This window comes from Salvelinus alpinus, chromosome 2 (genome assembly GCF_045679555.1).
Source record: "Salvelinus alpinus chromosome 2, SLU_Salpinus.1, whole genome shotgun sequence".
In the NCBI taxonomy this organism is placed as follows: Eukaryota; Metazoa; Chordata; class Actinopteri; order Salmoniformes; family Salmonidae; genus Salvelinus; species Salvelinus alpinus.
Window position 1 is genome coordinate 42,126,734 of NC_092087.1, and position 11,989 is coordinate 42,138,722.

Sequence of the window (11,989 nt, forward strand, 5' to 3'; positions counted from 1 at the left end):
TAAATTACATCCTATACATCAAATTCCTTACATTAAGCAAACAAGACCGACCAATTTTTTTTTTTTTATCTACGGACAGCCAGGGGCAAACTCCAACATTCAGACATAATTTACAAACCTATTAGTTGCGTTTAGTGAGTCCGCCAGATCAGAGGCAGTAGTGACGACCATGCGTTCTCTTGATAAGCGCGAATTGGACCATTTTGCTGTCCTGCCTGAGCATTAAGTACTTTTGGGTGTCAGGGAAAATGGGAGGAAAAAGTGCATATTATCTTTATGAATATAGTAAGAGTCAAAGTTGTCAAAAATATATATACACTTGAGTGAAGGACAGATACACACCCCCACCCCCCCAACAACAACAAAAATGACTTACTTATTTTTACTTAGTTACTTTACACCACTACCTGCCAAGCAAGGAGGGAGATTTAGTTTAGTACCACACGAATGCCTTGCTGCGCCCACTGTCTAGCCTAGTGTTGCACATTATTTGTAAGTGGGTTACAGACATTTTTGAACACATTGTGCCTTATTGTAAACCCCACAGTATCCGTCCAACCCCCATTTATCCCCAACAAAAAGCCTAGCTATTAGCAACTGTAATAAACTCAACATGGGCATTTTTTTCAGGCAAGTAAACAGGAGTTAATTTTTGTTTGTTGTTCTTCTTTACAATTACTGCTAAATCGATCCTCTAAGGTAGTCTTCTTCTCCACTCCCTCATGTTGGCACTGATCATTAGCTGACATTCTAGAAGATGCTGTGGCTGGCTGATCCACGTGTCTAGAAGTTTGTTGTTCTTCTTTGTAGGCTCGCACGTCCTTTCAAATAAGTGTAGCCAAGCCTGTGAAATTAAAACAAATCGAGGGCACGGCCTTCACGTTGGAAAGGTAGTTTGATACACTTGAATGACTTGCTTTAGTTATTTAGCAAGAGTAATGGCACAGAGATTTTGCTAACGCTCTCTATCTCAACCACTGAGGTGTGATCACAAGTTTATCGAAAACTACAGAGGACATTCAAGGATATTCAACAACAGTGTCATAGAAAAATACATACACTAGGGGGTGCACAGTCCCATAGCATGACAAGGGCTTGAAGTTATGCAATGTGCAGTTCATTGCTCTTTAGAAAAACTCAAATAAGATACATTAAAGAATTAAAGATGGCTCCGGCTGAGAGTTTTTCCATATATGATAATCCAAATGTAGCTAGAAATGTTATTAATAGAAAAAGCTAAACTTTTGAAAGTAAAACAAACAGTTCATGTTATTCAGAGGGTTTCTGTTTATTTAAAACAACCGTAAAAGTAATAAAATGCATTTCATACAAATTGGTGACATTTTTTGTTGTTGTCACCATTAACATGGACTACAAATTATTTTTAAATAACCTTTTCAACAATGCCCCATGGGCTTGTTCAGTTGAGATGGTTTCAAACAGAAATGCAGTATATGGCCTACACAATTCCCTATTCATTGTCAGTGTCAGCTCTTGCACAAAAGTATTTTCCATTGGACCTAAAAAACCCAACTCTGACTTCCAGGTCTTCAAAGCATTGGTCACAACCTTACTTCTGTTTGGACTTCACAGCTGCTTTCAGTTTGGTGTAGAGATATCCACAATTCTTAAAATTGAAGAAGGAAAGTGGATAAATGAGCACATGGTCAGTGTTTCTTGAGCAACAATTTCAGACCCTGGCACTAATGCATAATTCATATTGCATAATCTCACAATAAAATAATATGCTTAATATCCCCGTTGGGAAAATTCACTTTTTTGGATCCAGTGACAGGGTTTGTTTGCAAATGGGCAGTCTATGTATACCAAGGTGAACTGTGAATGTCTACCAACCTCGATGGCATAGTAGACTATCGCCAGGTAAGCAGCTATACAGCCCCCAAGGAAGAGGTCAAAGGCTGCTGGCTTAATCCTGGTGATAAAACATGTAGGGAACGAAATCCAGTTAACAATTACCAAACATAATGAAAACATGGAAACAAACCTCACAAACACAGACTATGAAATGCATTGTTTACTTAATTTGCATACACTATTTCGTATAATAAAAATTTGAAAAATATAAGGTTAGTCGTTGGATTTGCAAGTGTGGGTGTTTGGATACTGTTTTCCTCATTGGACTAGCACCTAAAATGTGACTGTTTTACACATTTAGTCCTCATACCTATACATCATCATTGGTTGCTCCATTTGGTCAAAAAAGGTAAGTTCAGGATCCCTGAAAGAGAAACAAAATATTACCAATTCACTCTTATTAACAATCATAATTTCAAGGAATGAAAGGTAGGAAGACATGTTCTTTATGGCTGTGTGCATGCGCACGTGCGTGCGTCTGTCTGTCTTGTACCTCTTGTCTTGGCGGAAGGTGTGTCTGTGGACCTGGTGCAGATAGTACCTCAGCTCATGTTCCAGAGTGTTCACCAGTGTGGCGTGTTTGGGATCCTTATCCAGCTGTGTTGCCCGTGGGATTGACGTCAGGAAGGACATCAGGCTAGACATGCGACTGTCCTGAAACTCCTATACCAGAGATTGAGATGGACACTTGAGGATGCATACTGTACAAGTTTAGGTTAGAGGTACAGTGCCTTTTGAAAGTATTCATACCCCTTGACTCATTTCACATGTTGTTGTGTTACAGCCTGAATTCAAAATGGATGAAATGTATATATTTTTTCTCACCCATCTACACACAATACCCCATAATGACAAAGGGGAAAAATGTATTGACATTTCAATAAATATTTAATTTACATAAGTATTCACACCCTTTTGCTATGACACTCCAAATTGAGTGCATCCTTGAGATGTGACTACAACCTCATTGGAGTCCACCTGTGGCCAATTCAATTGTTTGGAACACACCTGTCTATATAAGGTCCCACAGCTGGGTCCCACAGCTGACAATGCATGTCAGAGCAGAAACTGTACCATGAAGTCCAAATAACTGTCTGTAGATCTCAGAGATAGAATTGTGATGAAGCATATACTGTGTGTATATATATGAGGAAGGGTATAAAACTATTTCTAGCATGTTGAAAGCTTCTAAGAGCACAGTGGTTTCCATCATTGGGAAATAAAAAAATATATAGAACTACCCAGACTCTGCCTAGAGCTGGCCGTCCGACCAAACTGAGCAAGAAGGACCTTAGTAAAAGGCACGTAAAAAACTGAGATCATAAGGCAAAAGATTCTGTGGTCTGATGAAACAAATGTTTCATCATGAGAAAACCAGGCACAGCTCATCACCAGGTCTAACATCATCCCTACTGTGGTGGCAGGATCATGCTATGGGGATGCTTTTCAGCAGAAGGGACTGGGAGACCGGTAAGAAGAGGGAACAATGAATGGAGCCAAATACAGACAAATCCTTGATGAGAACCGTGCAAACGACCTTAGACTGGGGTAAATATTTACGTTCCAACAGGACAATGATCCCAAGCATACCTCCAAAGCAATGCTGGAATCCCATTGACAATCTGTGTAAAGAAAGACTTGAAGATTTCTGTTCACTACTGCTCCCCATCTAATTTAACAGAGTTTAAGAAAATCTGAGAGAAAAATACCTGAATCCAGATGTGTAAAGCTGATACAGACATACCCAAGATGACTCAAAGCTGTAATCACTGCCAAAAGTACTTCTACAAAGTATTGACTCAGGGGTGTGAATTTTTATGTAAATAAGATATTTCCGTATTTCATTTTCAATAAATTTAGCAACAATTCAAAAAATACTATGGGGTATTGTGGGTAAATAGGTGAGAAAAAAATATATTTCATCCATTTTGAATTCAGGCTGTAACATAACAAAGTGGGAAAAAGTCAAGGGGTATGGATACTTTATGAAGGCACTCCAAGACGGAATTCTTTCACACAAAAAGTGGCAATCAAGTGTTTCCTTAAGAATGTTAGATTTGTATTTGTATTTATGGAACCCCATTAGCTGCTGCCAAGGCAGCAGCTACTCTTCCTGGGGTCCGGGACAATTAAGGCAGTTATACAATTTTAAAAACATTACAATACATTCATTACATAATTCACAACACTCTAAGTGTGTGCCCTCAGGCCCATACTCCACTTCCACATATCTACAAAACTAAATCCACAATAACATAGTGCGTGTTATTGTGTGTGTATGCATGTGTATGTGCCTGTTACTTCACAGATCCCACTGTTCCATAAGGTGTATTTTTACCTGCTTTCTAAATCTGATTCTACTGCTTGCATCAGTTACCTGATGTGGAATAGAGTTCCATGTAGTCATGGCTCTATGTAGTACTGTGCGCCTCCCATAGTTTGTTCTGGACTTGGGGACTGTGAAGAGACCTCTGGTGGCACGTCTTGTGGGGTATGCATGGGTATCCGAGCTGTGTGCTAGTAGCTTCAGCTTGTCAACACCTCTTATGAAAACAAGTAATGATGATGTCAATCTCTCTTCCACTTTGAGCCATGAGAGATTGACATGCATATCATTAATGTTAGCTCTCCGTGTACTTTTAAGGGCCAGCCATGCAATTTTCCCAAGTCCCTCTTTGTGGCACCTGACCACACTACTGAACAATAGTCTAGGTGCGACAAAACCAGGACCTGTAGGACCTGCCTTGTTGATAGTGTTGTTAAGAATGCAGAGCAGTGCTTTATTATGGACATCTTAGCTACTGTTGTATCAATATGTTTTGACCATGACAGTTTAAAATCCAGGGAAACTCCAAGCAGTTTAGTCACCTCACCTTGCTAAATTTCCACATTATTCATTACGAGATGTAGTTGAGGTTTAGGGTTAAGTGAATGATTTGTTCCAAATGCAATGCTTTAAGTTTTGGAAATATTTAGGATTAACTTATTCCTTGCAAAACATTCCGAAACTAACTGCAGCTCTTTGTTAAGTGTTGCAGTCATTTCAGTCACTGTAGTAGCTGATGTGTAAAGTGTTGAGTCATCCGCATACATAGACACACTGGCCTTACACAAAGCCAGTGGCATGTCGTTAGTAAAGAATGGAAAAAGCAAGGGGCCTAAACAGCTACCCTGGGGAATTCCTGCTTCTACCTGGATTATGTTTGAGAGGCTTCCATTAAAGAACACCCTCTGTGTTCTGTTAGACAAGTAACTCTTTATCCACATTATAGTAGGGGGTGTAAACCCATAATACAGTGAGGGAAAAAAGTATTTGATCCCCTGCTGATTTTGTACGTTTGCCCACTGACAAAGAAATGATCAGTCTATAATTTTAATGGTAGGTTTATTTGAACAGTGAGAGACAGAATATCAACAAAAAAATCCAGAAAAACACATGTCAAAAATGTTATGAATTGATTTGCATTTTAATGAGGGAAATAAGTATTTGACCCCTCTGCAAAACATGACTTAGTACTTGGTGGCAAAACCCTTGTTGGCAATCACAGAGGTCAGACGTTTCTTGTAGTTGGCCACCAGGTTTGCACACATCTCAGGAGGGATTTTGTCCCACTCCTCTTTGCAGATCTTCTTCAAGTCATTAAGGTTTTGAGGCTGACGTTTGGCAACTCGAACCTTCAGCTCCCTCCACAGATTTTCTATGGGATTAAGGTCTGGATACTGGCTAGGCCACTCCAGGACCTTAATGTGCTTCTTCTTGAGCCACTCCTTTGTTGCCTTGGCCGTGTGTTTTGGGTCATTGTCATGCTGGAATACCCATCCACGACCCATTTTCAATACCCTGGCTGAGGGAAGGAGGTTTTCACCCAAGATTTGACGGTACATGGCCCCGTCCATCGTCCCTTTGATGCGGTGAAGTTGTCCTGTCCCTTTAGCAGAAAAACACTCCCAAAGCATAATGTTTCCACCTCCATGTTTGACGGTGGGGATGGTTTCTTGGGGTCATAGGCAGCATTCCTCCTCCTCCAAACACGGCAAGTTAGGTTGATGCCAAAGAACTCCATTTTGGTCTCATCTGACCACAACACGTTCACCCAGTTGTCCTCTGAATCATTCAGATGTTCATTGGCAAACTTCAGACGGGCATGTATATGTGCTTTCTTGAGCAGGGGGACCTTGCGGGCGCTGCAGGATTTCAGTCCTTCACGGCATAGTGTGTTACCAATTGTTTTCTTGATGACTATGGTCCCAGCTGCCTTGAGATCATTGACAAGATCCTCCTGTGTAGTTCTGGGCTGATTCCTCACCGTTCTCATGATCATTGCAACTTCACGAGGTGAGATCTTGCATGGAGCCCCAGGCTGAGGGAGATTGACAGGTCTTTTGTGTTTCTTCCATTTGCGAATAATCACAGAAACTGTTGTCACCTTCTCACCAAGCTGCTTGGCGATGGTCTTGTAGCCCATTCCAGCCTTGTGTAGGTCTACAATCTTGTCCCTGACATCCTTGGAGAGCTCTTTGGTCTTGGCCATGGTGGAGAGTTTGGAATCTGATTGATTGATTGCTTCTGTGGACAGGTATCTTTTATACAGGTAAGAAACTGAGATTAGGAGCACTCCCTTTAAGAGTGTGCTCCTAATCTCCGTTCGTTACCTGTATGAAAGACACCTGGGAGCCAGAAATCTTTTTGATTGAGAAGGGGTCAAATACTTATTTCCCTCATTAAAATGCAAATCAATTTATAACATTTTTGACATGCATTTTTCTGGATATTTTTGTTGTTATTCTGTCTCTCACTGTTCAAATAAACCTACCATTAAAATTATAGACTGATAATTTCTTTGTCAGTGGGCAAACGTACAAAATCAGCAGGGGATCAAATACTTTTTTCCCTCACTGTACATCAGTTTGTCCAGAAGCAGACTATGATCGATAATGTCAAAAGCTGCACTGAAGTCTAACAAGACAGCCCCCACAATCATTTTATTATCAGTTTCTCTCAGCCAATCACCAGTTATCAGATTAACGATTCCCCTTGCATTATGTTTGCACTGTGCATAGGACAGTCAACTTCTGATAAATCTGCTTGGAACTGATGCAACAGTGTACACTAAACTGGAGGACAGAATTGTTCCCTTCATGACTGTAGTTGCCTTTCTGGATTCTGGTAAAAAATTGAATCTTACCATTTCACCCTTGAAGACCTGTATGTCTTTTGGCGAACCCTATTGGAAAACAAATTGAGATGAGTTCATTTGTTTCCTCATTGATTAAAATAAAGTATTCTAGTGTGTGTGTGTGTGTGTGTGTGTGTGTGTGTGTGTGTGTGTGTGTGTGTGTGTATGTGCGATAGTACATGTTTTATACCTTGTCAGAGAGATTATACATAAACCGAGCTAGCGATTCTGCAATAACGATGGCATTGCGCTTCATCTTCCTCAAGTCCACGTGCAACCTGTTGGGAGGGTAACAGCCTCAATATGGACCTTTTCCAGACTCTGTAATAATAGCAATATGTCTAAGAGTCTAGATGCTAGACTGGGAAAATCTTGTGGAATATGCATTTAATATACTGTTGTCATTCCACCCTAAAATAAAACAGAGCAGTGCCACTCACACAGTGTCCAGGATGGAGCCTCTGAGTTCAGCTTTGGGGTCCTCCAGGTGAGACAGCGTGAAGCCTGGTATCCTGCGCATGGCATAGCGCTCGTGCTCCCAGGAAACAGTGGACTCCCCCAGGTTGATCTTCTTGTGGACCATCCCAAACCTCACCAAAGGGAACCGGGAAGAAACTACCTACATGGAAGGTGGTGGGATGCATGTACGTTTAGTTCATACAAGTGACAATGGGCCATCAAGCGCCTCCACACTTCCTACAGTATCTGCTGGTGGGAGGAGTTACCTGCTCCAGATGTTGTACGAAGGCATGCTGAGGGGTGCCAGGTTTGGGGGGGCGGGACACGTGCAGGAACATGTTGTCCCCATTGGCCAGCGTGTCCAGACACAGAACAAACGCCACATTGTCATGGAGAAGGCTGGTCTCTGGAGGGAGACAGACCACAAAGATAGAATCGACTTGAGAGAGACATAAGGCACAGCTACAATCAACCAGACTACAGGGCTGTTGTAGCAGTGCCCTCCCAGCCATGGTTCACCCACTAAGCAGCAGATGAAAACACAAGTATGTGGCATAGTAGGTATGAAAACATGTGTTAGGGGGCCTACCTCCCTATTGTAGAAGCTGGGTGTACATGCAGTGGGTAAAGTTTTTAGGGTATAGATGCTTTATGTTTCTGACTTGAGATGGTTGGTCTTGGTCTAGTCTTCGATAGTTCTGGTCTCGACTCCATAACTGAAAGACGATCAAGTGAAACAACAACTCACCGGCATGATCCATATTCTCCTCAATAAACCTTTTGGTACCCAGGAAGTTATACTTTCCACCGCCAGTCAGGGAGAAAAGAAGATGGTATCTAGAACACAAAGAACACAAGTGTCATTTCAAATGCACAAACATTCCCTTAAAACCTGATTGGATAAGGTACTAAGGCCTATCACTCAAAGTGTATGATATTTGAAATGTAATAAAAATGTAATATACAGTGCATTTGGAAAGTATTCAGACCCTTTGACTTTTGCACTTTGTTACGTTACAGCCTTATTCTAAATTAGATTTTTTTTTTATATAAAAAAAAATCATAAATCTACCCACAATACCCCATAATGAAAAAGCAAAAACAGGTTTTTATACATTTTGACTGAAATATCACATTTACATAAGTATTCAGACCCTTCACTCGGTACTTTGTTGAAGCACCTTTGGCAGTGATTACAGCCTTGATTCTTCTTGGGTATAATGCTACAAGCTTGGCACACCTGTATTTGGGGGAGTTTCTCTCATTCTTCTCTGCAGATCCTCTCAAGCTCTGTCAGGTTGGCTGGGGAGCGTCGCTGCACAGCTATTTTTACGTCTCTCCAGAGATGTTCGATCAGGTTCAAGTACGGGCTCTGGCTGGGCCACTCAAGGACATTCAGAGACTTGTTTTCCAAAAGACACTCCTGTATTGTCTTGGATGTGTGCTTACGGTCATTGTCCTGTTGAAAGGTGAACCTTCGCCCCAGTTTGAGGTCCTGAGCAGGTTTTCATCAAGGATCCCTCTGTACTTTTCTCCGTTCATCTTTCCCTCAATCCTGATTAGTCTCCCAGTCCCTGCCGCTGAAAAACCACAACATGACGCTGCCACCACCATGCTTCACCGTAAGGGATGGTGCCAGGTTTCCTCCAGACATGACGCTTGACATTCAGGCCAAAGAGTTCAATCTTGGTTTCATAAGACCAGAGAATCTTGTTTCTCATGGTCTGAGAGTACTTTAGGTGCCTTTTGGCAAACTCCAAGCCGTCTGTCATGTGCCTTTTAGTGAGGAGTGGCTTCCGTCTGGCCACTCTACCATAAATTGGTGGAGTGCAGCAAAGATGGTTGTCTTTTGGGAAGGTTCTCCCATCTCCACAGAGGAACTCTGGAGCTCTGTCAGAGTGACCATCGGGTTCTTGGTCACCTCCCTGACCAAGGCCCTTCTCCCCTGATTGCTCAGTTTGGCTGGGCAGCCAGCTCTAGGAAGAGTCTTGGAGGTTCCAAACTTCTTCCATTTCAGAATGATGGAGGCCACTGTGTTCTTGGGGAACTTCAACACTGCAGAAATGTTTTGGTACCCTTCCCCAGGTCTGTGCGCGACACAATCCTGTCTCAGAGCTCGTCAAGGGGTCTGAATACATTTTCCGAATGCACTGTATATGTGATTAATTATTTTCATTTGATCTATGAATAGTGATCATATTTAATATATATAGTAATAATTTATGCCACTTAGCGACTTAAAGTCATGCGTGCATATGTTTTACGTCTGTAAATAACTAAAAGATAGTGTGTTTAACTCACGGAGGCTGGCTGTGGGGGTTGCTATAAAGTTTCTGGAAAAGACGGACCAGCTCAAGCAAGATGGTGACTCCGCTACCGTTGGAGTCTGCTCCATATGACAGCCACTGTTTTACACACACACCAATATTTTTGATTGAAACTCAGTATTTGTGAATACATCTTTATTTCACTAGTATACGCAGCGTGCAGTTGACTTACTGGAGTAAGGCCGTAGGAGTCGTAGTGGGCCGTGATAACGATGGTGGGCGCATCCTCTCCAGCACCAGGAAGTACACCCTGAAGGCACAGTGACCAATCACAATCTGTATACAAGTCTGACTTGGCTATGTTGGGACCAGTAGGCCTAACAGTATTTCACATCCAATTATAATTCATTCCATGGTTCATATGCCATAAGAATTAACTGATGTCCTTGGTCATAGACAGGGTTGGAGAGAGACTCACCTCCAGAGTAATGATTGTACTGTCAGTGATGGGCTTGATGGGGTTGGTGTTGCTCACTAGAATCTGAAATACGGTGGCTGTGACCATACTACGGAACACTGACAGAGTAAAATAAAGAAGTTCAAGTTGTGTTATGAAAGATGCTGAACCTATTACATTTATTATTATTAAAATCGACTTTCACATTGCGCTGTATCCCCCTCCTTTCTCTTCCCTCAGTCTACCTCCTTTCTTTCATCCCCTTCACTCATGCCCCTCTCCAACCTTCCTACTCTCCAGACCCTCTTCCTCCCATCCCGCCTTCTCCACTTACCTCGGACCAGTATAGAGGAGGTGCGAGAGGCTGCAGCGTGCTTGACCTCTTCGTACATATAAAGGAGCTGCTCGTCCTCCGGGGTCACATACACAGGCATGATGGTATCCTTTAACAACGCTTCGCTCTCACTCATCATGAAGGTCTGTATGGAAGCAAAGGGTTAACATTATATTGGATTAATGTGCCACATATCCAGAACTTGAAGGTGCCAGGTAGAGAAAACAGGCATTGTCATAAACCTGTAGATTGTTGTATACTCCCAAGTGATTGATATTACAATAGAATGTGCCGCCAACCCTGATAAAAGGTCTAACCTACCTGTATGATATCCTGGGGGACAGCGGACATGTTTTTGGGTAGCAGGAGGAGTACAGCGGCAGCGCTCTGCCTCAGAGCCTCCAGGTATCGCTCCACGGTGAAGTCCGGCAGCTTCATGATGACACAGCGTCGTGTTAACACTGGTTCGTCTGCTGAGCGGGCCTCCGCCTGCACTATGGCACCGCGACAACCTCCACAGGTCAACACAGAGGTCACATGAAAAAACACAGTTCCAAACTTCACTTTGTCTTTCCTGTCTCAATCACAGAAAATAAAAATATTAAATTATGAAAACAGTACACAAATACCTTCTTGAGGAGTACAGCACATAAAAAAAGCTGCTCCACAGAGCTGCACTATATATTTTGAAATGATAAAATAACAGGTGTAAACTTTTCTCTGGTGCAGATACTTAGTATGTCTGGCCAAGTGACCCTACCATGTTTTTCCTGCTGAACGGCGTACTGCTGCATCCTATAGGCAGTGAACTCGTAGGAGGATACAGCAGGCAGCACGGAGGCATGCAGTAGCTGAACACACAGCATGAGCAGTGCAGCCGCTCGGGGCAAAATTCTCAGCAGCATGGCTCCACGTCCTGATGAGATCCCCTTACTGTCCTGACACAGAAATCTATGGAGGAAGGTTGGCTGTTAAAACAAGCATGATACATGTGCTTATTGAAAACACGATTGCTCATATAGTATTCCTCTTTTTAAGGAGATTCCTCAGATACGCCAATAGAAAACTCCTATTACTCCTCACCTCACCAACAGATATAGCACTATAGCCAAAGGATTTACGAAGTACCTGAGGAGCTTAGGAGAGACACATACCAATCTCTCCATGGCCTATGCCCAGAGTTAATTTGGGGCCCAAACTATCCAGGGAGACACTCAGGGCCTGGATGTCTTACTCACCTGTCTCCTAGGCTCTCTCCCTCTCGGTGGACAGACAGCGAGTTCTCTCCACACCTCCTCGCAACGTGGACATAGACTAGCCTCCTAAGGGAGAAGGCTCAAGACGCCTCGTTGGTAAGCCGCTAAACCCGTGTCCACCATCTGTCCCTGGGGATAAAGTCAGGCTAATCACCACATCTTCC

General features: G+C 42.6%; 1 protein-coding gene across 1 annotated transcript; it reads right to left on the reverse strand.

The window, feature by feature from the left end:
* Positions 1 to 1,275: 1,275 nt before the first annotated feature.
* LOC139562123 (BOS complex subunit ncln) lies at positions 1,276 to 11,915 on the reverse strand. The gene is made up of 16 exons (XM_071379484.1): positions 11,808 to 11,915; positions 11,330 to 11,520; positions 10,891 to 11,081; positions 10,570 to 10,714; positions 10,257 to 10,354; positions 10,011 to 10,088; positions 9,813 to 9,916; positions 8,260 to 8,348; positions 7,778 to 7,917; positions 7,493 to 7,671; positions 7,243 to 7,330; positions 7,062 to 7,100; positions 2,369 to 2,538; positions 2,186 to 2,239; positions 1,855 to 1,933; positions 1,276 to 1,627 (listed from the first exon to the last, which is right to left on the reverse strand). The coding sequence occupies exons 2-16, from the start codon at positions 11,472 to 11,474 to the stop codon at positions 1,571 to 1,573; spliced, it is 1,656 nt and encodes a 551-aa protein (XP_071235585.1). The 5' UTR covers positions 11,475 to 11,520; positions 11,808 to 11,915; the 3' UTR covers positions 1,276 to 1,570.
* Positions 11,916 to 11,989: the final 74 nt, after the last annotated feature.

Coding starts and splice junctions, on each gene's coding strand:
- LOC139562123 (XM_071379484.1), bottom strand. CDS start 11,474: ATGCTGCTGAGAATTTTGCCCCGAGCGGCTGCACTGCTCATGCTGTGT. Junction 7,331..7,492: donor GGCTCCATCCTGGACACTGT/GTGAGTGGCACT, acceptor CCCTCCCAACAG/GTTGCACGTGGACTTGAGGA. Junction 1,628..1,854: donor TAGTCTACTATGCCATCGAG/GTTGGTAGACAT, acceptor TTCAATTTTAAG/AATTGTGGATATCTCTACAC.